This window comes from Callospermophilus lateralis, chromosome 3 (genome assembly GCF_048772815.1).
Source record: "Callospermophilus lateralis isolate mCalLat2 chromosome 3, mCalLat2.hap1, whole genome shotgun sequence".
Taxonomy (NCBI): Eukaryota; Metazoa; Chordata; class Mammalia; order Rodentia; family Sciuridae; genus Callospermophilus; species Callospermophilus lateralis.
This window is the reverse complement of record NC_135307.1, coordinates 192,964,379-192,991,073: the sequence shown is the minus strand read 5'-3', so window position 1 is coordinate 192,991,073 and position 26,695 is coordinate 192,964,379. Positions and strand designations below refer to the sequence as shown.

The window sequence follows — 26,695 nt, the reverse complement described above, 5'->3', positions numbered from 1 at the left end:
CAAGGCTGGGAGGCCCCGTGACTGTCCCCACCCCAGCAGCGCTGCCCTCCGTCCGAAGCTCTCCCCAGCACCCCGGCCCCTCCAGGCCCTCCTGCTACCCTCGGCCCTGGCGAGAGGAGGACAGGGCAGCCGGGTGGCCCTTCCTGTGAAGGGCACATATGTTCAGCTCCACAGGCCGGACGGTCTCTGTGGCAACTGCTCGGGGGACGCTGTCCTTGCAGAACTACCCTGGGACTGGACGTGAACAAATGGGCGCCGCTCTATTCCAATAAAACTTTACTTTTAGAGATAGACGAGGACCGAGTGTGTGCCGTCACCAGTCTGTGACCACGGCACAGGTGGCTGCCAGGGCTGCAGGGACAGGCAGGGTGTGCAGGGTGCTGCCTGCAGGGGACCTGGCCGCGGGAGACCTGCTCTCCCTGGGCGGGGAGCGAGGGCCGCTGGCTGCTTCGGCCTCCAGCTCTGCAGTTTGGTCAGGAAACCTGTGTCCTCAGAAGGAAGCTGTCCCCAGCCTCACCGTCCCTCTGCCACCCGGCCATTCCCTTTCTCTATGGGCTCACGACCTCAGCAAGGAAGCGGGTGGGGTCTAGCAGCCCCCCGCAGGGGCCCGGCACTTTCTGTTCCTGAATTATGGTCAGTGGTGACGGGAGAATTTCCTTTTGAAATAACTGAAGTCAAAGGAGGGAAACAAGAAAACCGTGAAGTCAACAAGAGAATCGGCGACCCGGCCCGGCGAGGTACGAATCCCAAACCGGGCGGGCGGCAGGAGCCTTGCTGAGTGGGGGTCACGGCCCCAGGGTGTGTGTCCATCAGCTCCAGTCACCGCGCCCAAGGACATCTCAAGGACCCACTGTGCATACGAACGTGTTCGCCATAGTCTAGGTGTGCGCCCCGTGGTGTCTGTACGACCACAAACAGCCTAACGACGCGTTTCTCAGAAAATAAAGGACAGTGACATGACACGCGGCACCATGAGGCATCCCGACACTGGCCACTGGACTGAGTGGTCAGAGGGGGTTTCTCTGGGGCCTGAGGAGGAACCCAAAGGGGATAGGGGACACCAGGGAGACGGGGTCAGGCAGAGGGGACCCCAGTGAACAAAGGTCCAGGGGGGACCTGAGGCCCACAGAGGGGGACAGAGGTGACGACGTGCGGGCACGGGCTGGGGCGCGCTGGGTCCTGGAGGTATGGTGAGAAGTTACGAACTGGGACAAGGAGCCCTACAGGGTCCCACGTGCCCTGAAATGTGACGTGCCAGATTTTATATTTTATACACATTTTCCCGGAAACAGGTTCGCAGCTTTTGACACCTTCTGAAAGAAACCCAGGGTCACGGGTCACTCAAGATGCGGGGAGTTTCTCCCCTGGGTTTGCAGAAAAGCAAACAAGAGCCCAGAGAGAAAGGGTCCCCGCTCCACGGGCACCGCGCCCTCTCCCAGGGCTTCTGGTCACTGGCCGGTCATCCCCTGCTTGTCCCTGGAGATCCGGGCCAAGGCCACTCTGACCAGGTGCGGCCCAGGATGCCGAGGAGTGTTGCTGGTGATTCTTGGGCGTGGTGGGCAGGGCCTGTCCCTGCCTGAGGGAGCCCACCCCCGTGGGTGTCAGAGCCCCCAGCTGTTCCCTCCACGGGATGGCCCCCTCCACCCCTCTCTGCTCTCCGACTCCAATCCTTACGGAATCCAGGAACAGTTTATTATTCAGGTTCCGCAAGGCCCTAGAAAACAGGGCTTCAGTCAGGAGCTTTTAGTGCCAAATTAGATTCTGCTTCCATTTGATGAGATTTCCCCAGGGCAGATTTTATACGGCTACTCCAGCGCCAGTCGAGGTGGAGAACCCGATTAGCATGAGCCCAGGGCCCGGGACGCACAGCCAGAGAATGAGCTGGAATTCAAACCAAGATGAGAAGCTCAGCCCAGGTCCTGGCTGGGGCTGGGAGTGGGCTTCTCCAAGCTGCGGCGGCCTGGATGTGCCAGGGAGGGGACCCCAGGCTGGCCAGTGCAGGCAAAGCCACCTGCCAGGCAGATTGACAGGCTTGATCCTGGGCCAGGCCAGGCCACTGATGATGCGCTGGTTGTCACTGTCCCTAGGAAGCAGGCTGGCATCCACCGACAGGAGAGAGCCGGGGGCCTCTGACAGACAGGCACTGGGGCTTCCCGCCTGCAGTGGAGACCCGCTGTGCCCATGAGGTCCTGACTGTGGTCCTCTGGGCATGGCCACTTCGTTAAGCACACGGGGCTGACCTCAAGTCCTGGCCCAGGGCGGGTGCACTGTCTCCTACTGACCAAGCAGTGCAGCACGTCCTGCCACCCAGGCTGGGCCGGTTGGAGAGGGTCAGCCCTGTGAGTTTGAGGCAGCTGCTGGGAAAGAGCAGCTGCTGATCCTCGGGGCTGCCGGCAACCATCCTGCCACCGAGCGTCTACCTGCGTGTGAAGCTGCGTGGAAAGAGCTGAGTTGGGAGGCGGGAGACACAGCGAAGAGACAGACGGTGGGTCCCGGTGTCCACCTTCACCTGGAGCCATCTTGAGCCATTTTCAAACAGGCCAGAGTTTTCCAATCAAGGAGAACGCTGGCAGGACAGACAGGGAGGGTGTCACGATCGCGCAGGGCTGGCCTCCAGGGAGCCAAGGCAGGGAGGCTGGCCCACATCCCAGTGGCCTCCAGGGAGGCTGGGCACACGCCCCAGCCCAGGGCATCGAAGGCACCGAAACACACTGAGTGACATGAACCAGTAAGTCCCCTGCCCTGCTTGTCGCTGCACCAGGAGGCGCTTTGCTGCAGACTCTTCCGAGCACCACCCGTCAGTGACAGAAGCGCACCAGGACCGATGGCCAAGCCGTCCCTTGTGCAGTCGGGTCACTGTGCACCTCCTTCAGTTCTCAGACAGCAAAGCCAGCAGCCGGGTCGTCACCTGGTCTCCCAGGGACACCTCTGACAAGGTTTTTTATAAAAACGGACATCGCAGGAGGGGGCTTGTCGAGAGGGTCCACATCACAGCAAGGACGTGAGAGTCATGACCCTGAAATGGAGGCTCCAAGGCCACAGAGCCACGGAGGCGAGGGGGCTGCCGGGCGGTGCTGCCAGCGGCCCTGCTCCAGAGGCAGCTCCACAGCTGGGAAACTGGGCCGAAGGTCAGCCCCAGCGGCCTCATGAAAGAAGTGTCCCAGAGCAGGTGACGCTGACGGGAACACACCCCGACCCCTCACATCAGAGACTCAGACACTTGAGAACGCTGTGTGACTTGGCACGTCTTGCACCTCCTGGGAGCTCAACTGGGGATGACAACCGTCCCCCTTGTCGGGCTCCATGGGAACTGACTGTTGTCCCTTGGCACCTGCAGGTGACTGGCTCCGTGACCTGCCTGCCGCACCTGAGTGCCGACCCGAATCCACGGGTGCTCAGTTCCTTGTGAAACGCACAGATCTGTGTATACCCTCCACAGACCTCCCAGCTGCGCCACGTGGCTGGGGACAATGACGAGGAAACAGTCCGGGCAGGGTCAACACAGAGAGCTTTGTTTTTTTTGAGTATTTCGGGTTCTGCGTTGAATCTGTGGACGTGGAAGCCACAGAGGCAAAGGTCCGACTGCACACGAATGTGACCAAGAATAAGCACAACCCAGGGTCACCGAGGATGGTGTTTTCACTGTCACCAGGGTTGGTCCTCTGCTCTCCCAGCTTCTCGTCCATTAGCACCTGGTCTCAGATTCCCCGCGAGTCCTAGGTCAGAACCCCGCTCTCCCTCCCGCTGCGAGGGCGCTGGCCCCTGTCCCCCCTCGTTCTTGCCCCACGGGCCGCCACTCTCATGCAGGAAGGACCGTGGCCGCTTCCCCTCCTGGCCGCTGTGTCCCTCACTTTGAGTTAAGTGCTGCGAGGACCTTTCAGAGTCTGCCAGGGGACTCAGCCCTCCGGTTCCCTCTCCCGGCCCTGAATCCAGCTGAAATTGCCTCGCAGCAAATTGCATTTGTGGTCTGTTAAGAGCGGCGTCTTGCGGTGACGGGGGACTGAGATTAGTTGGCGGTGAGCCTGGTGCAGAGGGCACAGGAGGCGTCGGGCGGATGCCAGGTGAGCTGAAGGCCGGGGGAGCCGGGGGAGGTGAGCAGGAATCGCAGGCCCTTTCAGAGCCAGAGGGCAGCTGGGTCAGGATGGGACTTCTTCCTGGTCCCTCCCAGCATCTCGTCCCCCCCAGCTACACAGGGCACAGTGGCCAAGGTGCTGGATCTGCCACCCCCTGGTTGTGGGGCTCCATGCTAGTGATGTCACCCCCTGCCTTGGCTGGCAGCAGTGACAGGTCCTGGGCTTAGAGTGGCCCTGCCTGAGGAGAGCCTCTCCCCCATCCTGGGCCATCTGGGAAGAGCTGTCGACAGGGCTGTTTTAGGGACACTGGTGACTCGGTTCATATCCAGCCCACGCCGTCTCCACCCACACCTAGCATTAAGTATAACTGATAAACGAGGAGGAGCCGGGATGATCGGGGCCGGCTCACTGCGTCCTGCTGGATGCGGCTGACAGGTCATTGCAGTCACTGGACCCGGCCACTTCCCTGAGTGTGGGAACCAACACACACACTCCTGAACTGGCTCCTTTTAATGACATCCCAGGTCGAATATCACCTCCCTGAGCCGCTGACCCGACTGTCCCTGGCCTTTGCACTACTTTGTCCACAGCAGCCAGTCCTCTCTGAGACTGTCCTACTCGCCCCCTTATCTCTACTTGGATGTTGGGCCCCGGGGGCAGGGGCCTTGTCTGGGCCTGTGGCCCCACCCAGACCTGTCAGGAGAGGGGACTGTCAAAAGACCTGGACGAGGGGCCAGGCCTCGCTGCCCTCTCCAGCTCCTCAGGTTGCAGAAGGAGCGCCGAGTCTCATCAGAGGGCCTCTCTGCGGGAGAGCGTGCTGGGGTGGCCGAGGGGTTTTGCGGCATCTGCGGCTGAATCTAGGAAGGGGCTGCGGCAGGGGCAGTTTGGGTGTGGGACGGCGAAGAGGTCAGACGTGCTCACCCTGAGAAGCCGGTCAGCCGTCCAGGGGACCTGGGTGGGCAGCTGGAGGCAGAGGACCAGGTTCAGGGCACAGGTCAGGGGTGGGCAGACGTCTGGGGTGTTAAGCAGGGTGACGGCATCTGAGGCCACGGGATGGGGGTCTCCATCTGCCGCCCAGAGCGGGATTCAGGCAGCCCGTGAGGCTGGGTGGGAGGAGAAGGCTCTTCGTCAGTCCCAATGAGCATCCTGCCAACAAGGAACCACAGCAGAACCCGAGGCTCGGCCGGCACTTCCAGATCACCTTCCAGGTGACCATTTTGAAAGACCCTTTACACGGGGGTGACACCACGGTCACGGAGGCCATCGGGCCCCATCAGCTGTCAGGGTGACCTCCGGGGGGCATCACTTCCTGTGCACAGAAGCACACACATCACAGTTTGCAGCACACGGTGGCTGTGCCTTGCCGTCACGGGCTTCCTGTGCGCTCGTGCCTTTCTGTCTGGGAGCGGGGGAGGCACTCCTGGTTAGGAAGGAAGTGCGTGTGTCTGTCTCCTGCGTCCTGCCGTCTGGATCAGGATGTGGACACAGTGGCAGTGGCTCTACCTCCATCCAACAAATCATGGGGTGGCAGTGACGTAAGACCAGCTGGCTAACGTCACCTAGGAGGGGTTAGGAATCTTCCGGAAAGGGCCAGACTGTAACCATTTCAGCTGTTGCGGTTGGAATGAGGTCTCTAGCAATTATTCAGCTCGGCCACCAGACAGAGAGCGCACCATAGATAACATCTGAACTAATGGGCATTTTCATAGAATTTTGTTTGTAAAAACAAAGCTGGATCCCATGGGCTGCAGCCCACAGCCCCCGACAGGTAGGGATATTGTCAATACTGGTGAGACCACCATGGCCATCAGCTTCGTGTTTGAAAGAGAAGCTTGGAATCTGGATCTTTTTGAGGTACTTATCAGAACTTTCCCCCAAATTCCAGTGAAAATTTATTAATTCCATATTAAATAGAATAGAGCTAGTAATTTTCAGATTTTAAACGGCACTTTGTAGCTGGGCGCAGTGGCACACACCTGCAATGCCAGTCACTTGGGAGGCTGAGGCTCAGCGCGAGACCCTCCCTATCTCAAAAGCATAAAAAGGGCCGAGGATGCGGCTCAGTGGTAATGCGCTGCTGGTCCAATCCTCAGTACAAAACCAAACCAAAGCAAAACAAAGAAACCCTCGTTAAGTCAGAACATCCTTGGGACGGAAGTGGGGACTCGCTGTCAGCTGCCATTTTGCAAGATCCAAACTTGGTCCCGCATGGGACACATTGGTTGAGCCGGTCCCCGTCAAGTGATCCCACTCGGGCCACTGGCAGAAGGGGTCTGAATTGGGTGATTTTCACCACCTGCCCCTGGGTTTCTTGGGGGCTCCTCGTTTGGGCAGCAGAGAACAAACAATCCCATCACCCTGGGGGAGCCGGGGTCTCCTGAGCAACAGTGATAAACGGGAAGAGGCTCTTCTGCAAACCGAGAGCCCCACAGATACCAGACACGCCACACTACGGGCGGAAGTCCTCGTGTTTTTGGGCAGACAAATTGACAGAGGCGTCAGGGCTGGAGAGGAACGAGTTAAATACAGCCTGGGCCCCAGGGTGCAGGGCCAGGGCCCCGGAGAATGGGGAAGGTGGGGAGCGGGGACATGGGGAGCAGGGACATGGGGAGCGGGGACATGGGGAGCAGGGACGATCCTTTTCACTTGGGGCCTTGCAAGGTCACAGCATGGCTTCTCTCCTGTTTTTGAAAAGACACCAAATGCAAATTGCCACACGCCCTGATAAATCAATGCGGTTCTGATGCCAGTGACAGGATCCTGCTGCACCAAGAAGCGAAACTTGAAGGGGGGGACCTGGCTGCAGGAGGCCCGGGCTGCAGGACAGGCTGCGGCTGCAGAGGCGCCTCCTCCCGGGCTGGCTGGGTTTCTGCAGTGGACGTCGGCCCAGCACCCTTCGCTGTCCGGGAGCCAGCCTGTCCTCTTTCTCAGCCTCACCTGCTCTGGCAGGCTGGCTCCTGCTTCCCCTCCCTCCCCACCCGGCACAAGATGCAACCTCTGTGATCTGGTTATGGAGAAATGTGACCAGCCCTGGGCCAATGACAGCCTCCGGGGACTTTTGTTGGAGTCATTGGGAGGAGGCCTCTCTTTCAGCGAGGGTCACCCAGGAGAGGGCACCTGTGCAGGCCACCCTGCCACCAGGGACGGACCCTTCCTGAGAAGGCCGATTCTAAGGAAAGAGATCCACGAGGCAGAAAGGGGTTCATGGCAGTGTTTGAGCACGGGACCTGCAGTTTGCCTGAATTAATCACATTTCTTGATCTTGGACAAGTGACACAGAAATCTAAATTTCATTTCGTCCCCATTTTCTGCTGATTTCCAGCCTAAGAGTCAGCCACTCATTCCAGTCTTTACTGAGCACTCAGTACCCACCAGGCACCGTTCACAGATGAGCAGCAAACAAAACTGGTGAGAAATAAGTTCACAAATACGTAGGATGGTTTTGAGAGGATAAGTCCTAAGAAGGGGGACAGGTGTCTCGGCAGAGAACGGCAGGGGTGGGTGCTAACTGATGCAGGCAGGCCAGGCCAGAGGAGCAGATGGGTCAGAGAAGTTCTCCAGGGAAGGTGAACGAGGACAAGGAAAAAGCTGTAAGAACAGTGTTAAACAGAGGCAAAATGCAAAGGCCCTGTGGCAGGAATGACCTTGAAACATTGGAGAAACAGCCAAGAGGCGAGAGTGTAGTCAGAAAGAGAGGCGAGATGTGGACGGAGGTGAGCAGGCTAGGCAGAGACGTGAGCTTATTGGATGAGCAGAGGGTTTTAAGCAGAGAGTGACTGAGTTAGAAACCCATTTTTTGAAGCACTGTCTGGCTTCTAGGTGCAGAGGAAGGATGGTTAACTGCTGGGGAGAGGCAGGGACCAGCAGATAACCAGGGCAAGGGCTTGTCCGGTCCCTTAACAAGCTGTTTCCTGCCTGCCTATTCCTGGAGAGGCTGCTGTTAGAGGGCAAAGCTGGGCTGCAGGGGACCACGTGGCCCAGGCCAACCGGTAGCAGCAAGCCCCGGCACAGCGGTCAGTCAAGGTGCCACGGAGGGTGGGGTGCACGGGCCTCTAATTAAATGCTGGCCTCAGCTCTCCACCACTCCCTGTGAGGGTCACGCAGCTCCAGCAAATGAGGGCAGGGTCCACTCATTCATTTCCTGTGAACTCAATTAGCTGGGCAGGGAGGGCTACCCAGCTGGCCACAGGTTTATGGCTGGCCTGGCTGTGTCTTAACATCTCCTTTGTCCCCTTTGATGTGTGGCTTTGTCCAGAAGGACAGGATGCAGGAGGTGGGGGAACACAGGAGCCTCCAGAACAAGGCCTGAGGCGCTGTCAATCAGAGGGTGTGTGATTACCGCTCTGGAGGAATCTGACACCAACCTGATCCTTCCAGAGCCTTCTCAACACTGTCCCATTTCTGTGACAAGCATTTTATAAGGCTCCCTCATTTTCCTGAAAGGAAATTCATAGGTGGCAAAAGCGACCTGTGCGCATCATTTTCAAACGATCGATATAAGGCTCTGACCACAATCCACAAGAAAAATAAAGGGAAAGCAATTTTTAATAAAGGGAAATTTCAACATGAAATTTCTGGAGCGCATCCATCAAGGAGATGCGCTGCAGCAGCCAGATGCCTGCACCTTGACACCGTTCCCTGGGAGGGTGACAGCTACAAATGTGGTGGGTGGGCGGGCAGCATTTGCAATTCAGATGCTTTGGGTGCCACTGCCATTAGGGATGGGATTTTCAGAAATAAGGACTCTTGGAAAAGTTCTGCATTCACTTATAATATTCCCTCCATTTTCTTATCGCATGACAATTCCTGGGAAATCCAGGATATATTAAAACCACAAAAAGTCTCAGTTTTTGTATACAAAATAGACTCAGGTAACAGTAAACAAAAACCCCCACTTGATGAATAACCTGGGAGGGAATTCAGAAGCCAGGTGGGATGCTGGGAAATTTGGGGACTAAATGGGCTCTCTGTGCCAAGCAGGCATCCAAGTCCTTGGTCCCTGGCCTGGGGAAGCCCCCCCCCCCACACGCCCCGACCTTGTCGCAGCCAAAGCCGCCTTCGCCGATGCCAACCCCTAGGGGGCACTGTGCCGCCTGAGAACCTGCAGGTGACCCGCGATTTAATCCATCCCGAGGTGCCTGCCGCAGCCTGCCCGGCGCTTTCAGCTATTAGTTTTCAAAAAGCAGAGTTAACCATCCACCTATGAAATCTAGCCCCCCTGCCCTGCTGGCATCCGAGCTGGGCACAGACAAGGCAGAGCCCAGCCCTTCCTGGCGGGCCTGGCGTTTCCCGCCTGGGCTGCTCCTGCCTCCCTGCACCTCCCTGCGCCTCCTTGCACCTCGCTGCATCCCTGGTGATGGATCAGAGAGGGCCTGCTGTGTGCGCTGGACAACAGGGGTGGCCCGATGGGGTCCCCGGGTGCTACCCCTGCCCCCAGTGGCAGGATGGCTTGGGAAGGCAAGGGAGGGCAGATCAGGGCCCGGTGAAGGGGAACAGATCCGCCGCGGGCCGCGTGAGTCAGGCTTGGCACACAGCCTGGAGCGTGGTGAGGGCCCCAGAAGCATCTTATCATGTTGATGTCGTTATATTCTCAGAGACGTAGGAGGGCACATCGCAGCCAAAAGAGATTCTGCTCGAATTAGGCTCTTGGGCTCTCCCACAGACCTTTCTGCAGCGACAGAAGCGCTCCTGTCTGCACCCTCTAGCGTGGTCCCCACGTCTACTGAACACTTGAAACGTGCCTTCTGTGCTAGGGAAATTGAAATTTTAATTTGATTTCATTTTAATTAAAGTTAAGTAGCTCCCTGTGGCCAGCAGTCAAGCTGAGTCGCGGGGCTCTAGTCTAACTCTTCGAGTCCCTGGGAGCCACAGTGGAAGGTCATGTGTCCTCTGGACCCCTCGCAGGACCTCTGGAGGCCTGGCAGAAGGGTCGGTGTGTCCACCCACCACGGTGGTCCTGCCCTTCACTTTGGCCTCCACAGCCATTCTAGTGCCCAGTGAAGCCGGGTCCTGAGGAGACCAACAGTGGGAAGGGAACAGAGTGTGGCGGCTGGGTGGCCACACCGAGGACTGAAACTGGGCCTTACCCAGCCCTGAGCAGCTGCTGGCCTGCAGGGTCAGCTCCAGCTCAACACCAAGGCTCCGAGGCCTCAGTGGAGGTTGACGTGGGTCAGAACCAGCTGCGTTGGCCTGAACTGCTTTGCATCCCCCACCAAATACATGAACAAGTCCTCAGCCCAGGGACCTGCAGAGTGACCTGTTTGAACCATGGCCTTTGTAACCATGCAGGACTAGGGTGGGCACTAAGGCAGTGGCCGGGGTCCCTATGAGAAAACGGAAATTCGGACACACACTGAAATGGCCACTTGAAGAGGAGGAGACAGGGAGAGGAGAGGGCCATGGGAAGCGAGGCAGGGTCTGCAGTGAAGCAGCCACAAGCCAAGGACACCTGGGCCACCAGGCGCTGGAGGAGTCAGGATCAGATTCTCCCCAGAGCCAGTGAGGCCCGTGGACACTGGACTCTGCCCTCTGGCTTCCAAAGCTGCCGGAGAAGGAATGACTTTTGCTTTGAGACTTCAGTTGGTGGCACTTTGTTTCTGCAGCCCCAGGAAAGCCAGAGTGGACAAGAGGGCGTTGGCTGGACTAAGACAGAACCTCGCCCCAGCCTCACAGCCCTGTGTGGAAGGCGGAGGCTCAGCTCCCCTTTCCCAGAGGCCACTTCCTCTTCCTCCCACCAGGTTTGTGGGCACCACTGGTGACATGTCCCTTACTGCGTGCGGCAACACTGGGGTACGGAGGACACTGAGGTCCAGACAGAGTGGGACTCAGCCAAGCTTGCAAGGCCGCTGCAGGCCAAGCCGAGTTCTCTGGACTCCTGCTGCTGCCTTGCTTGCCTGGGGTCTGAGGAGGGCATGGTCCCCAGAGTTTCAAGATGCTTAGGAGGAAGATGTGTGTAGGAAACATGGCCAACCTGGGTCTCCTGAGGATGCCCCAGGCCAGCCTGGGCCCTGCGAGGGCTGTGGGACCCCAGCTGAGACCAGATGGCCACGGGGTAGGGGGGAGGCTGGGGTCCTGGGAGGCCCCCCGCTGCCTGAGGAGTATGGGCTCCTTGGGCAGATGGGGAGCTCTGCCCTCACATCAACGGGCTGGAGGGGAGGCAGTGGCGGACAGGGCAGCTGGACAGAAGGAAGAAGAGAGCCGTGTGTGCGGGGTGGGCACTGTGTGCACTTGAGGGGAAGGAAGTGTGCAGGGCACAAAGGCCGGAGAGGAGCCAAGCAAAGAGAAGGCCGCCATTGTGAGCACAGAGGCAGCTGCACCAGGGCGCCCAGGGACGGTTCAGTCCTCTCTTCTGTGTGTGTGCAGAAGGGCCGAAGAGAAAGGAGGAAGGCTGCGGGGGAGTGGGGGTGGAGAGAAACAGAGAGGAGAAAGGCGCATAGGAGACACGGGGCACCAGGAGCATGCGCACGCCTCCACCCACCCTACAAAGACTGAGCACCTACTATAGGCCAGCACTCTCCTGGGCACAGGAGCACAGGCGGAAACGGACAGTCTCTCCTTCCAGGGAGCCGGAATTTCAAAAGCAAAACAGTCAAAAAGATGAATAGGTAGAATATAAAATCAGTTCTGGGAGGAGCCAGGGGGGCGGTCAACAGAAGCAGGAACCCGGGTAGGGAGCATGGGAGGTGTCAAGATGTCATTTATCATGGGAGAAAGGACAATAAACAAATCCACAAATGTGTTCAGGTGGGGTCAAGGGCTCTGAAGGGAAAGAAAGCAAATAGGAGCACAGGGGGCGGGAGGTACAGAGGCAGTGTGAGGACAGTGTCACAAATAGCAGAGGAAGACACCTGAGCTCTCACACCCTGAAGCCAGCACAGCCAACGCGTCACACGCGCCTGCCTTCAGGTGCAGTAGATGCCCGGTGCCCTGTGTGTGTGTAGGGTGGGTGATGGCTGGTGCACCAGCTTCACCAGTGTCCCAACATCCTGCGGGGGCAGGTGTCAGGGTGCAGAGGCTATGCAGTGAGGGTGGCCACCATGGCTGCTGGCCAAGTCCAGGTCCTCAGCTGACCTCCCCCCACTCCAGCTCTGTGGGAGGAGAAGAGTGAAAATAATTGGGTGCTCAGGGCCAAATCTGAAAACAGGCTCCAACTGGCAAAGCCCAGGCTTGTAATGAGGGATGTGCTCCCCTTGCTCCCCAGGAGCATTCTAGAACACATGGGGGAGGGGCCGAGGTCAGCACTGGCCACAGAAGCCTGGACGGGACGGCAGAAGCCGGGACCAGGAAACCACCTGGGAGCCGCCGGCTCAGATGGTAACGCGGCGCCCCCTCGCAGGGGTAACTGGGTTCTCCGGCCTAATTTGCCAGAAAGTACCAGAAAATGAGCTTTTCCTCCAGCCTGAGGCTGGCAGCCCAGCAGGCCTGTGCTCCTCAGCCTTCCCTCCACTCGGGGATCCCGGGCCCGGGGCGAACCAGCTCTACGGGCCGAGCCAGCTCTACGGGCCGAGCCAGCTCTACGGGCCGAGCCGGGGACAGGCAGCTAAGCGAATGCGCGCGCTCAGGCGCTCTCCACGGTGATTGGCTCAGAGGCTGGCACGTGACAGGAGCTGGTCCAATCAGAATCTCACGACTTCTGCAATCCGGGGAAAGCCGCGTCTTGCTCCCGCGGGATGTGACTGAAGGGGCCCGGGGCGGGTGCCAGCCACTGTCCCCAGACCTAGGCTCCTCCCGGACACACCGGCCTCGAGCTTGGCTAGGAAGGCCCTGGGCCCCACTATGAAGTCCCGACACTTCTTTTTTCCTTTCTCCGCAGGGCAGGGGGTTGCACAGAGGGCCTGGGGCATGCTGCGCACGTGCTCTACCACCAAGTGACATCCCCAGCCCAAGTCACCGCGCACTGAACCACGGGTCCAGATTCTGCCTGAAGCACCTAAATCTCTTTAGTTGAGGGAGGAAAAAAGAAAAGAAACATTCCATAGCTTGTCCAAACAGTCGCAGTTGAGGTTTCTGTCACTTGATCTGAAGCGATTTACTGGTCACTAGAGGTGGGGCTCGTTGCCATGTTTTGTTCCCCATGTGCGATTATCGTGACATTTACTAAACACGGCCGAGGCAGTCTGTGTGATGCTGGGGTACTTGTGTGAATCGTCACTGTCACCACGACACTTCTCAAGTGCTTACCACATGCCAGTCACTGTCTTAAGGATTCACAAAACCCTCTGAGCCAAGTAACATCATCTGTGACTGAGGTAACCAAGACGCGAAAGCTAAATAACGCATCCAAGTTTATAGAGCCTGAAGTGGCAGAGTTCAGACCTGAACCGGAGCCAAATGCCTGCTCTCAACCACTCTGCAAAGAACAGGGAGGTGTCCACACCCTGAGAATCCTGCAGGACCTCAATTTGAGGACCTACCCATGAGCACAGTCAGGGCAGCAGGTGGTCACCTGATGAAATGTGATGAGGGGTGACCACATACATTCTGTAAAACCGGAGGATGTCATTTATCCTTCCAAGATTCAAATCACTGAAGTTACAGGAAGCCACGTCCAGAAAGATCCATTAACAAATTGATATTTATCCTGCTTAAACTTAGCATCCCTCACTTCATCCTGTGTCAATCTCTACTGCAAACACAGGAAACATGAAGCAAGATGACTGCAAGATGAAAATGCTCATCTTTTAAAAGATGCAGGGTTTTGTGAAATTAATTAAAGTGATGCTGGAGGATAGCTTGAAACACAGGTGAATCCACTGACAAATAATAATCTGGCCTGTGAGATAATGAAGAGGAGACTATTGAGAGGGGTGATGAGGTGATCAGCTCTCCACTGGGGAAAATTCAAATGTCAAAGGATTAAGAGAAGCCCCAGGAAAGATGGATCAGACCCTCAAATACCCTGGCAAAGGTGACCTTCTTTGAATCCACTATGAAAATGGAAGACGGAGTAAAGGATGTCACTGTGCTACCATTTAAATTTGTTGGACTAATTACACTCCTCCCAATAGACACTTCACCAACTCATTTCCTTAAACAACCATCCCAGGGTGTGGTGGTGCACACCCGCAATCCCAGCAACTGGGGAGGCTGAGGCAGGAGGATCATAAGTTTGAGACCAGCTACCTATCAAGGTCCTAAGCAACTTAGCGCCCTTTCCCAAAATAAAAAAATAAGGCTGGGCACCATGGTGCATGCCTGTAATCCCAGTAGCTTGGGAGGCTGAGGCAGGAGGATTGGGTGTTCAAAGCCAGCCTCAGCAATGGTGAGGCACTAAGAAACTCAGTGAGACCCTGTCTCTAGATAAAATACAAAAAAGGACTGGGGATGTGGCTCAGTGGTCAAGTGCCCCTGAGTTCAATCCCCAGTACAACCCCGCCCCCCGCAAAAAAAAAATCCCATTAGTTATAATTAGAGCCCAGCCTCTGTATTATAAGATATAACAAAGTTATTTTCAAAGTTTTGTTGTTTCATTTCTTAAAATAAAACACCTAGGGGCTGGAGTTGTAGCTCAGTGATAGAGCATTTGCCTCGTACGTGTGAGGCACTGGGTCCGATTCCCAGCACCACATATAAATAAGCAAATAAAATAAAGGTCCATCAACAACATTACTATGGTTCAGACTTCATTTTCCCTCAGTATCCATTTTATTTTTCTCTCAAAGTAAATGAAGTTTCAGTGGGGCCAATGCCCACCCAGAGTGAGGACACTGTGTTTCCCGGATGCCTTTGCAGCCACATGTGCCCATGTGACTGGCTTCTCACCAATAGGAAAGAAGGAATCTGAGTCTTGAACCTATAGACCAAGCTGGGTCCACCAGAGCAGCAAGGACTTTAAATTGAGATATCATCTTAAATCCCACTCAATCAATCCCTAGGCACCTGCAGAGATGTACAGTTTAATATGGATCAAGACCTGCAGGGACAATTGACCTTCTGTCCTTGGGGGTTAAAATCTTACTGTATAACTAAATGTGTACCATGAATCACATTGAAGGGATTCTGAATTCGTTACAATTTGTTCTTGTCATTTTCTCAATCAACAGTGTAACTTAGTATCATACAATTAAAATGTTTTTACCTTAAACAGCAACATAAACCTCAAATCTGAGCTTCCTAGTGCCAGGGTAAAGAGGAAAAATATACAGGAAGCTCTTGCTTATTAGTAATCAGGAGCACACCCGTTCAAGGTGAACAGGCGTTTTCAGGTTCTGAGTTCTAACATCTGTGGAATGCCCCTATACACGGGGACATTCTAAATAAAATGAATACTTTGTAACACTGCCATTGAAAATTCCGATTGTTCTATGTGGGTGGCTATTATTCATATTTGACATGTTCCTGTCTTCACTGAGGACGTAATAATCAGGTATAGCTGGGTAGCCAGGTGCAGGGGCGCACACCTGTAATCCCAGAGAGGCAGAGGATCACAAGTTCAAGACCAGGCTCAGCAACTTAGTGAGATACCCTGTTTCAAAACAAAAAAATAAAAAGGGCCAGGGGTGAGGCTCAGTGGTAGAGCGCCCTGGGTCCCATTCCCAGGACCACACAGGTACCCACAAAGTACAGCTGGGCCAAGTCAATCCTCTGGGAGGCAGATTCTTGGTGATTTGTGTAAGTTCAAGGATGAAGTTTGCAGCATCAGCTTTAAAGAATGTTTATTCCGGAGGTCGCTCCTTTTCTTGGGTCACCTGGGTGATTTTGACCCCTAGCCTTTAGCTCCCCCTGGCATCAGCCCCCAAATACCACAAGAAAAGTGAGCTTCCTTTCAATGGGCCAGATCTCGCACCTGCACGACCCGGCTTCCCACGCTCCTGGTCTCCGTCCTGATCGCAGCACAAGCACCTCACATTGTAACTCTGGACAAATCCCTTTCTGGGCTGCGGCTGTCCTGGTCCGCACGTGAGGGGCTGAGAGAACACTTTTAGGGTCTTTACTGTACTTTTGGCATCCACAAAGCTAACGGTCTCACACACCTTGTGCAGCCAGGGGTCATGAAAGGGGGCCATGGGCCACACCTGTCCCCGTTTTCCTTGGCTCACAGCTTGCATTTTTAAAACACTGAGTTTTGCCAACATTTTTTTTTTTTAAATCAGGAGATTTTAGCTAAGAATTCAATGTAAAAATATTCGCAGTTCAGTGACTGTGCACAGAAATAGCTATAATTTCTGGACCTGAGTGGCAGATGCCTCCTTTCCTAAGGGCCTGAGGCCTTGCGGTGGCCCCCCTACCTGCCTCCACCAGCAAGGCCAGGCCCCTCATTAACTGAAGGGGTAGCCCAGGTGACCTTGGACATGCACAGCCTTCTGCAGAGACCCAGAAACCAAAGGGGTTACGCTCACACACACCGGCACCCATGATGCACGGCTGGAGGAGGGAGCAGGCCTTCCGGGTTTGCAGCTGACGCCACTTTCTAGGTGATTCTGGTGGCCGGCTGAGCATGCAGGAAACGACCCCGGCTTCCTGGCTCCTCCACGGCCCACCAGCCCACACTGTGGCTCAGAAGACGCTGCCCCACCTCAGGCTGTCCTTCCCTCCCGTCCCTCCCACCCTAACCAACCTCTAGCCACTTGGATGCAGCTCTCCCGGGTTGCAACATTTGGGCCACAACATCTGGTTTCACAGCTGCCTTGGCCCTTGGCCCATGGTGGGGCGTATTTATTTATTTTTTAAAGCAAGCGAAATTAATTGAGTTTGGAGGATTTTGCAACAGGGCTGGAGTGAGCGGCTGTGCTTAAGAACACCCCTATCTCGGCAGCCGCCCAGCGGAGGCGCCTCTGGAACTCACAGTCCCTCCAGCAAGATAAACAGGATCCTGGTGGTGGCCCGGGGCACTCTGCCCTGCTGAAAGGGGGGCCCTCCCTGGGTAGCTGTGGATGAAAGGCCCAGCACCAGGGTAACCTGAGCCATCCTGGTCGCCCCCGTACAGAGCCCCAGTTCCTACATCTCTTCAGATCTCGCCCATGTCAAGCCGTTCCCCCATCCCATGGCTTTAAATAGCAGAAAACAAACTCGTGCCTGGGACTCTGTGGTCTCCCTGGAGTACAATATTTCAAACCGATTTTTTTTCCCGACCCCAGGGCCTTGTGCATGCGAGGTGACGGCTCTACCAACTGAACTCTGTCCGCAGCCGGGGTTTTTTTTTAAGAACTCAACTTTTTTGAAAAGGTCCCTTTATCCCTACTATTGACCAGTCTGCAGGTTTCTGATCTCTACACACGGAAATAAACACACAACTTTGAAACGGAAGTAAAGCGGTCGGGTGAGCAACCCGGGATGGACCCCCGGGACTGACCCCGGTCCCCGCGCTCACCTGTCCGGTAGCCCGTGCTGTTGAGGTACACGGCGAAGGTGCGGCCCTCGTGCTGCGCCTGCCAGGAGGGCGAGGAGCAGTTCTCGTTGTTGGTGTAGGTGTTGTGGTTGTGCACGTACTTGCCCGTGAGGATGGAGGAGCGCGACGGGCAGCACATGGGCGTCGTCACGAAGGCGTTGACGAAGTGCGCGCCGCCCTGCTCCATGAGGCGCCGGGTCTTGTTCATCACCTGCATGGAGCCTGCAAAGGGCACAGAGAGACAGCTGGGGGGACTGCCACCCCGCCCCATGCTCCAAGGGCACCACAGGGAATCCACAGGGGCAGGGGGGATGGTCCGGCTCAGTCAGGAAATATCCTGGGTCCAGCTGGGCGCGGGGCGCACCTGTGATCCCAGGACTCTGGAGGCTGAGGCAGGAGGACCCCAGGTGCCCCGCCAGCGTGGGCAGCTTAGCAAGACCCTGCCTCAAAATAAAAAGTTGGGGGGTGAGGCTCAGTGGTGGAGCTTGCTGGCCCCAAGGCCCGGGGTCACACCCCAGGACTGCAAATGAACAAGCAAATCAAAGTCTCCGTCCCCAGACCTACCAGAGTTTCTCGTTGGCTAAGTGGAAACCTGTTTTAAAGATCTTAGAATCGCAATGTTTTACATATGAGCTTTTTTTTTCGGTGGTTGTTTTTCAGGGTATTGGTATATACTGACTTTATTTTTTTGAAAGCAACCACCATGTAAACAGGGGAAAGATGGTATTTTGCTTGGCTTGGAATTTCCCCAAGAATTGTTCACACTTATTGAAATCCGGTCCTGCCAACCCTTGGCCAGACTCCCTGAGTATGTCTCCACCAAAATGCTCAGCAGTAGTGGTGCTGACTCCTCTTTGGTCCACTTGGAACTCACCCTCCTTCTCTGCCCAGATCTAACCCACTGTCCGGCTGCACCTCCTCTGGGAGCCTCCTGCCCACGCAGCCTTCTGTCCTCTGAGCGCTCATCCGGAGCTCCTGCTGCCAGGACCTATCACATACCCCGGGCAGTGGATGCCCCGTGCCTACTCCTGTTTCTCCACGAGGCTGGAAGCAGAGTTAGGTACTCAGGAAGGAAGGGGATGAACGTGGGCAAAAGCCATTGCTCTGCCCATGGCTGGGTGGCCAGCACAGCCACTGCTGGGGGACACAGCAGGTGCTCAACAGCTGCATGATGAGGGGACGCTATGGCTACACCCACTGAGCAGATCTGGAGGGGACAGTCCGCACAAATCCCTTTTCTCCCTCCTATGGCCAGCTGTGGGTTCTCCCCTTTCCTTGTAGCTCTTAGGGTCTATGGTGGGTTGAACGGTGACCCCCAAAGGGACCAGGTCAAACCTAACTCCTGGAATCTGTGTGATCTCATTTGGAAAAAGTCCCAGGCCTGGAGGTGAGTCGATGTGGCTCCCCCAGGAGGGTGCCAAGTCCAACCCAGGTGTCCAGGTAGGAGACAGAAGCTGAAGTCACAGACACAGGGCAGGCTCTGACGGGGGAGGGGCGGCCTAAAGCAAGGAGCCGGGAGGACACTCCCCAACCCCCCATCCCCCCCCCATGCCCCCCCCAGCCTGGAGGCGTGGCCCTGCTCACAGGTTGGTTTTGGACTTGGGGCCTGGGGGCTGGGGACAGTTAATGTTTGCTGCTCTAAGTGCCGGCCATGCCTTAGGACAGCATTGGCACCAGCAGGGTCTATCTGGCTTGGAGCCTCGGGCTCTAGAGAGAACGTGAACCCAGCACCTCCCCAGAGACGGACAACAGGTGTGGGGCCTCCCCCAGGGCAGAGGGAGGAGATGCAGACCTTTTGCCCCATCTCTCTGCCAGATGGGGAACGAATCGAGCCAGGCCTCCCCAGGCCAACAGATAATATCGCTGCTCTCCAGAGCCCGGCCTGCCAACCCTCCGGTGGTTTGCCACTGCACTCAGATGGCCCAGATCCCTTCCTGTGGCCTGGAAGACCCCTCGTGACCCCACCTGCCCTCCTCTTTCTCTGACCCCCTCTTGTTCACCTTGCTTTGCCTACATTGGCCACCTGGACATTTCTTAAGTGCTGCAGGCTGCATCCTGCCCCAGGATCTTTGCACTGGCCGTCACCTCTGTTCAGGGTTCTCTTTCCAAGACTCGGCTTCAGTTGGCCAAGCCCATCATTCAGGTCTCAAACTGTTGGTGCCCTCCATCTTTGACGGGTGGGAAATCACAGGGTCTGCTCTAGGTGTGGGGCCTCCGCCTGCAGGGGCTGGAGGAGTGGGTTCCACGAGAGCCGCCTCAGCCCCTGGTGCTACTCAGCAGCCTGAAGTGGGGCTGAGGCTGGCGAGGCCCAGGGCTCTGTCCTGCCCCAGCCGGGAGGCTTCATCTGCTTGTGCTGAGCAGCACCAGCTGGTTACAGGAGCCTGGTGAAGCCCGAGGGGCAGGGGGACACTCCTAGTGCCCATCAGTCACAGCTGGGGCCCCTTGGGATCTCCTGGGAGGACCTGTGGCCCCAAGACGGACGTTCTTTCCTTACAATCAAGTACCCGACTTTCACATATTAATCTGTTCGCCTTATTTGTTGCCTGGAAAGAGCTAGAACATCAGAGCCAGGGTCATGGGCTATTCCACAGCTCTGGCCCCCAAGCTGGATCGTGCTGGGAGCTCAGTAGCTCCTCAGTGAATATTTCTTGGGTGCACGGATTTTGTGCACCTGGTTCAGAACCTCAGGAAAAAGGATGGAGCGGCTGGCAGTGGGCGCTCAGCCTCTCACCCCCCACCAGACCCTCCTGCGGAGACACTGGGGAGGCCCCAAGGCCCCCACGGAGGTGGCACTGCGTGCTGCCCTGGTGGAGGCCCCCACGCGGGGGGCCCGTTGCTTATTTTAAGGGACTCGGAACCCTGGTCCACTGGCTTCCGTCCCCTTCGCGCCTGGAGGGCGGCCCCTGCCATGCCCCTTTCCCACACTCCCCTGCCCGAGCCAGCCCTGCGGGAAGAGGGGCCTGTCACCCCGGGATGAAGGCACACTTCAGCATGCCCGAGGGACCCTGGTATCTGCACCTAAGAAGTGCCCCCTGCTGGTTCTCGCGCATCTGCTTTACTCAAAGTGCCACAGCCATCAGGCCCTCGAAGGCCACATCTGCCACACACAAACACGGTCTAATCCCCATGCGGCTGGATGGCCAGCGGATGGCCAGCGCCGGTGGCAGGGAGAGACCTGGGAGACGTGGCCACAAGAACTAAAAAGGCCAGTTCTTCATGTTTCAACCGAGGCCGGGCGGCCAGCCCAAACGGACTCTGTCCAACACAAACCTGGGGACACGCAGAGAAACACAGACCCGGCTTCTTTCCATGACTGAGCCTTCCCTCCTCGCCGGGCCAGGGGTGAGGCCACCCTGACACCTCTCCCTCTGACGATGGCCTGGGGCCCCTCCCCCACCCATGGGACTTAAACCCAGCCCCAGACCCCACACTGCCAGAAGCTAGTCTCCCGGGGACACTCAATGCCCCCTGGCTCCTGACGGCCTGGGGGGCTCCCCGCGTACCAGCTGCGCTGTTATTCCATATTTTTCTTTAAAGTGATGTTAAAAAACCCCTTCGATTCCAAGTAGCTGTGAGATCATGGGTTTAACGCGCAAGTTCCACAGTTTTGACGCACAGTACAGTAAGCTGGTGGGTGGTGAGAGCGGTGTTGCTGGCCTGCCCACGGACCTGTGTCCTGCAGGGCGCACGGCCCAGGCAAAGCTGAGGCAGCTGCTTCTGAGTTTAAGTCCCGTCTTTTGCGCGTTGGGCCCCAGGGCTCACAGGGGCTGCGCAGCCGCAGCCCTTTCTAAAGGCCTGGGTCACGGCAGCCATACCCAGGGGACTGAGCAGGGGCCGCCTTCAAGGTTCCGAGCACATCCCCCCCCCACACACCGTCTGCCACTGCTGGGTGGAGGGGTTCATGTCTGCTTCGGCTCTGAGGCCTGGAGCGCTGGGAGCCGGTGTGAGCGCTCCCCGGTGGCCCAAACCCGGTGGCAGGGGAGGTGCCGGTTTTGATTGATAACCACTGAGACGATGCGGATGTTTGTTTTCTTGAAATTACAGGTAAACAATCGGCGTCCGGTGGCGGGGCCTCCTTGGGAAAGTGGTGGAGGAAGACTGGGTGGCGGGAAAGGAGAAGGAGCCAGTTTCTCAGGTCGGGATGAAGCCCTGCCTGGCCACCGCCGTCTCCTGCCTGGGCTGTTGCTGTGGACTCCTGGTGAGCCGCCCACCTCTGCCCTGTCTCCCTTGCTGTGCTCTCTCCTTGGTGACCAGAGGGCTCCTCCCGACACATTCTATCACGTCGCCGAATCCTCTGCTCCAATTCTGGTTGCTCATCTCGCCCTGAGTGAACGCCGAAGCCCTTCCTTTGGCCTGCAGTGCCCCGAACCCTGATTCTCCCCACCACAACCCCGGTCCCTCTCCCTCACTCTTCTGCTCCAGCTGGCCACGCTGACCTTGTGCTCCCTGCACGCACCAGGCACACCCCTGCCGCAGGACCTTTGCACCTGTGGCTTCTTGGCCTGGACTCCGACCCTCATTGCTTCCACATCTCTCCAAATAGCTCCTCCTGGGCAGGCTCTTGGAGGAAGCTGAAGTCACTCCCGCTCCCGCTCCTTGCTCCGTGTCGCTCTTGGCACTCGGTGTGAGCCATGAGGAGAAATGTTCCCTGGAGCCACACAGGCTGCAGATGGGAGGCTGCGCAGTGGGCGTGGGGAGTGGGGAGTGGGGGGCTTTCTTTGAAGTATCTGAAGATGCTCAAGGCAGACCGTGGGCCGCACGCAGCGGGAGACCCTCCGGAAGCACGGGGGGACGAACTGACCACCACTGGCCTCACAGTGCACCCTGCTGTGGCCTTCCCTCCACCTGGGGAACAGATGACCCGGCTCGGAGTGACCCCCAGGGTCTGCTGGGCCAGGGCCTCTCTGCGGGTTACCGTGGCTGCACACGTGGCCACCGTCCCAAGGCCACAGCTGGACCTGCCCACGTAGGGGTTCAGTCAGGTTTCATCAGTGACGGGGCTGGGGCTGGGCCCCGGGGTGGAGCGCTGGCCTAGCGCGTGTGAGGCCCTGGCTCCTTCTCAGCACCGCGCACAGACACTCAAACAAAGGTCCGTCGGTGACTCATAAAACTATTTTTAAAATAATTTAAAAAAAAAAGAAGAATGCGGCCCTGGCTCCTAAGGAGGCCATTTCCTGGGCCCCTCGAGCCTTTGGAAGGCGCTTGGCCTCCTTGCTTCATGGGCCCCTCCTTCCTCACGGAAACCGTCCCCTGGTAGTCCTGACCTCCCGGTGCGCGATGACGGCTGGACGCTCTGGACAACCACATCTTCCCCTTGAGTCGCTCTTTCCTTCTGATGTGAAGAGGACTTTAAGACCCGGCGTCTCACGGGCCTGAGGAGGCGTGGCTCTGGGTTTTCCATAAAGATTTCTACCTCGGGCCCCTCGGGGGGAAAAAGAAAAAGACCAGGCGACCTGCCCGGCCGCTGCTCGGTCCCTTTGGCTCCGCAGCTGGTGCAGGGACACAGCAGCCCGCCGGAGCGCGCTCAGCCTCGGCCCCTGCGAGGGCTGGCACCCAGAGCCGGGAGCCGGCACCCAGAGCCCAGGGCCCGCACCCAGAGCCCAGGGCCCGCACCCAGAGCCCAGGGCCCGCACCCAGAGCCCAGGGCCCGCACCCAGAGCCCAGGGCCCGCACCCAGAGCCGGGAGCTGGCACCCAGAGCCCAGGGCCCGCACCCAGAGCCCAGGGCCGGCACCCAGAGCCCAGGGCCCGCACCCAGAGCCGAGGGCCCGCACCCAGAGCCCAGGGCCCGCACCCAGAGCCGAGGGCCCGCACCCAGAGCCCAGGGCCCGCACCCAGAGCCCAGGGCCCACACCCAGAGCCCAGGGCCCGCACCCAGAGCCGGGAGCTGGCACCCAGAGCCCAGGGCCCGCACCCAGAGCTGGGAGCTGGCACCCAGAGCCGAGGGCCCGCACCCAGAGCCGAGGGCCCGCACCCAGAGCCCAGGGCCCGCACCCAGAGCCCAGGGCTCGCACCCAGAGCCGGGCCGGCGCCCCCTCCTGCTCGGCCTCCCGTGGAGGCTGGGGGCAGAGCCCCTCTCCTGCCAGTGCCTGTTGAACAAGGTCTGCGAAGTCCACGGTCTCCAGGAAGTGGGAGGGGCAGGCTGGACGGGGCCTGTCTGCCCCTGGCCCGAGCAGCTGGGTGCAGGGCAAGGGGTGGGTTTCTTGATGACCCAGACACGGGAACGGCTTTGGTGCCCATGTCACGTGCCTGTCATCTTCGACCTGCTCCCAGGGTTCCAAGCTGGGGGCTGAGGGGAAGGACGTCAAGGGCCACCCGGCACGGGACACAACCCACTGGGCCTGTCCCCGACCCACCCCTCAGGTTTGCGTGTCGAGTGTCGCTGATGAACACCGTGTGGGCGTCTCGCACGCGGGGCACCCACACCCCAGGTCTAGACTGAACCCGGCCCCTTGGCCGACTTCGGGTCATCCTGAGGTGGCATCTGGTACCCAAAGAATGACGTGGGGAAGGCGCACACCTGTGGCCTCCGCTCCTCTCTCTGTCCTCACAGCAGTGGACCCTACGAGGTTCCTTTGACGGTGAAGCTGCGGGGGTTCTGGAATGTTCCATGTCGCCATCCCAGGAGGAAGGGCAGGGCTCTGGAGGGAGGAGGCCGGGTGAGGGTGCCGTCTCTGCGTCCCGGGCCTCAGTTCCCGTATCTGCAGTCGGGTGGCCGACGGGCCCCCTTCATAGGGTCTTCTGGATCCTGGCTGGGAAAAGCCACGTGAGTTTCCGTTCGCTGTTTGGCGCAGACAAAGTCCTCAGTTCACAGCTGGGAACCTGCTCCTGACGGTGCTCCGCGGGGCCTGAGTTCACGGACGAGCCCCGCGCCCTCCTGCCTGCGAGATCTGAGTCGGCCTGGAAATACCTTGAAAATCCAATTGAGGACGATTTCTTTTAACCAACACATCAATCCACCTTTCTGGATTTGCTTGAAGACCGCAGGTCTCTGCGGGCCACGCCGGGTGACATCCAGGGCCTCCTTTAGCAGGCCCCCGCCAGGCCCCTTCCCTCTCTGCAGTACCTGCCTGGCCCTGCAGGGGGCAGGCTGAGGACGGCAGGCCAGGGGTGACCAGGACCCTGGGGTTCGCAGCCCACTGGAGCCTCCTGGTGACTTTCCATCAACCTTGCACGGAATCCAGACCCTCTCACAAGGCCTGCCAGGGCCACGTGATGTCCCCACGTCCCCTCTGTCCCGTCTCTGCCACTCTCCCCTTCACTCCCTAGGTCCTGCCGCCCATCTCCAGATCCCTGGCAGGGCTGTGTCTACCACAGGACTCTTGAACTTGCTGTCCCTGCCCAGGTTTGCCTGTGACCAGCTCCTCATGGCCCAGACGCCATTCTGAAGTACAAGGTGACCTTGAAGATGGAAGCCAAATACCAAGGTGAAGGAGCAGAAAGGCGAGAGCCCGAGTCTCTGAGAACCTTGGAGTCCCCAGGCCCACACTGCACGGCCAGCCCCAGACCCTTCCATGTTATCAGGAGGCAGCTCCGTGCTGTGTGAGCAGCTACACTTACAGTTTCTTTCACATGCTGCCAAAGTCGCTTCCAGAATCCAAGAGATCCCCCAAGTGTTCCTGGACTGAAAACCAAAAAGTCCTGCAGGAATGAGCTCCGCGAGGCAGGGAGCGGGCGGCGGGCCTCCTCCTCAGCTAACCTGTGGCCACACCTCTGCTTCCTGCAGTGAGTGGGTGAGCGGTGGCAGGAACATCGGGAGGTGGATCTCAGGGAGGCCGGGCTGCAAGTCACCGCCATCTGGGGCTGGCCACAGGGAGGGCCCGGCCTCCACTCTGCACAGCGCTCCAGGCTGGGGGGGGGGCGGGACACAGGGGACTGGGGGCTGCCGAACCCCACACCTGCCGTTTTCAGGATCCACGCCCTGAGGCTGGCCGGGGCCTCCGACCCTGCGGCTCCCTTGTCCCCACGCCAACACGGTCCCCCGCGGTGACGGGCTGCTCCTCACAGGCCCCTGCCACCTCTCGCCCGAGCTCAGCGCCTCCCGCGGCTCCCCAGCTCTGTAGGGGTCCACCCTCACAGTCTCCAGGTCCACACCCTGAAATGACTCCTGGTCCCTCTCCCGCACGTCACACCCGCCAGCACGTCTCGTCCGCTCCGCCTGTGGGATGGCGGTGTCCGTCTTCCTCTCTGTGGTCTGACCACCTTGTGCCTGCCCCTGGCCAGCAGACTCCCTGCTGGGTTCACCTTGCACCTGGACCTTCGCAGCAGCCTCCTTAATGGACGCCCTTCTTATCCATTCTTCATGGAGTAGCCGGAGGGTCAGAGTAGTCAGGCCACATCCTTCTCTGCCTAATGTGCAGAGAACTGGTGCATTCCATCTCACCCAGAAAGCCAAAGTCCTCCCCTTGGTTCAAGGCTCATGCCCTGCATGATGGACCCGAACACTACCCCTTCATCTCCCAATCTTTCTCCTCCTGTCCCCCCACCGGCTCACACTCCACCACTCTGCCCTGGCTTCTCTGCAGCTCTGCTAACCTGTGGGAAAGTTCCTGCCCCGGGGCCTTTGCACATCCTGTTCCCTCTGCCTGGAGCGCTCTTCCCGGGGATCCCTTTGGCTGGTGTTCGAACCTTCTTTGCTCAGATGTCCCTTCTCAAGGAGGCCACCCTATATTAAGCCACATCCCCTCTCCTTGCTTTATCCTTGTCACTTTCCACTGTCCCATGTGCTCTGTATTTATGTGTCTGGTTTATTGGCTTTGGCACCAGGATGTAGACAAGCAGAGATTTTGTCCACTTCGTGTGCTGCTGGGTCCCCTCTGGCACACAGTGGGCACCCTGCACACCCCTGATGGATGAACCAGTCTGGCCTGGGGTGAGTCCCGCTGCAGACGCCATGTGCCGGCAGGAAGGGGGTCTCCCTGATTCGACTCCACACCAGCCCCTCTCCTCTTCTGGCGCTGGCTCTGGGTTCTCCTGTGCAGAACCGCGCCTGTCCGCTCCCTCTCCGCGTGGTTCCTGGGCTGCAGGGTGATCGGGGCTGGCCCACCACTGGTCCCATCCCGCGGAATGGTTCACGGTTGACCAGATGTCCCAGAGAATCCAGACCCGAGAGACTCAATCTGGGGACTTTGTTGGCACTTGTGGGAAAGCTCCCTCAGCACAGGGATGGCTTGCTAGAGTGCCACATGGTCTGCAATGGTCAGGAGTGCCCTGTGGTGGGCAGGCCTGAAAAGGAAGCCGACTTGCAGGAAAACAGAGATCCGGGAGACGGAGAGGCAAATGGCACCCAGGATAGT

General features: G+C 58.2%; 1 protein-coding gene across 2 annotated transcripts in view; it reads right to left on the bottom strand.

Moving 5' to 3' along the window:
- Sulf2 (sulfatase 2) overlaps positions 1–26,695 on the bottom strand; it is an 80,901-nt gene that overhangs the window by 30,762 nt on the left and 23,444 nt on the right. For both annotated transcript variants that reach the window (XM_076849185.2, XM_076849184.2), the window contains exon 3: positions 17,383–17,622. In XM_076849185.2, the coding sequence (XP_076705300.1) occupies positions 17,383–17,622 (240 nt within the window). The remainder of the gene's footprint in view (positions 1–17,382; positions 17,623–26,695) is intronic.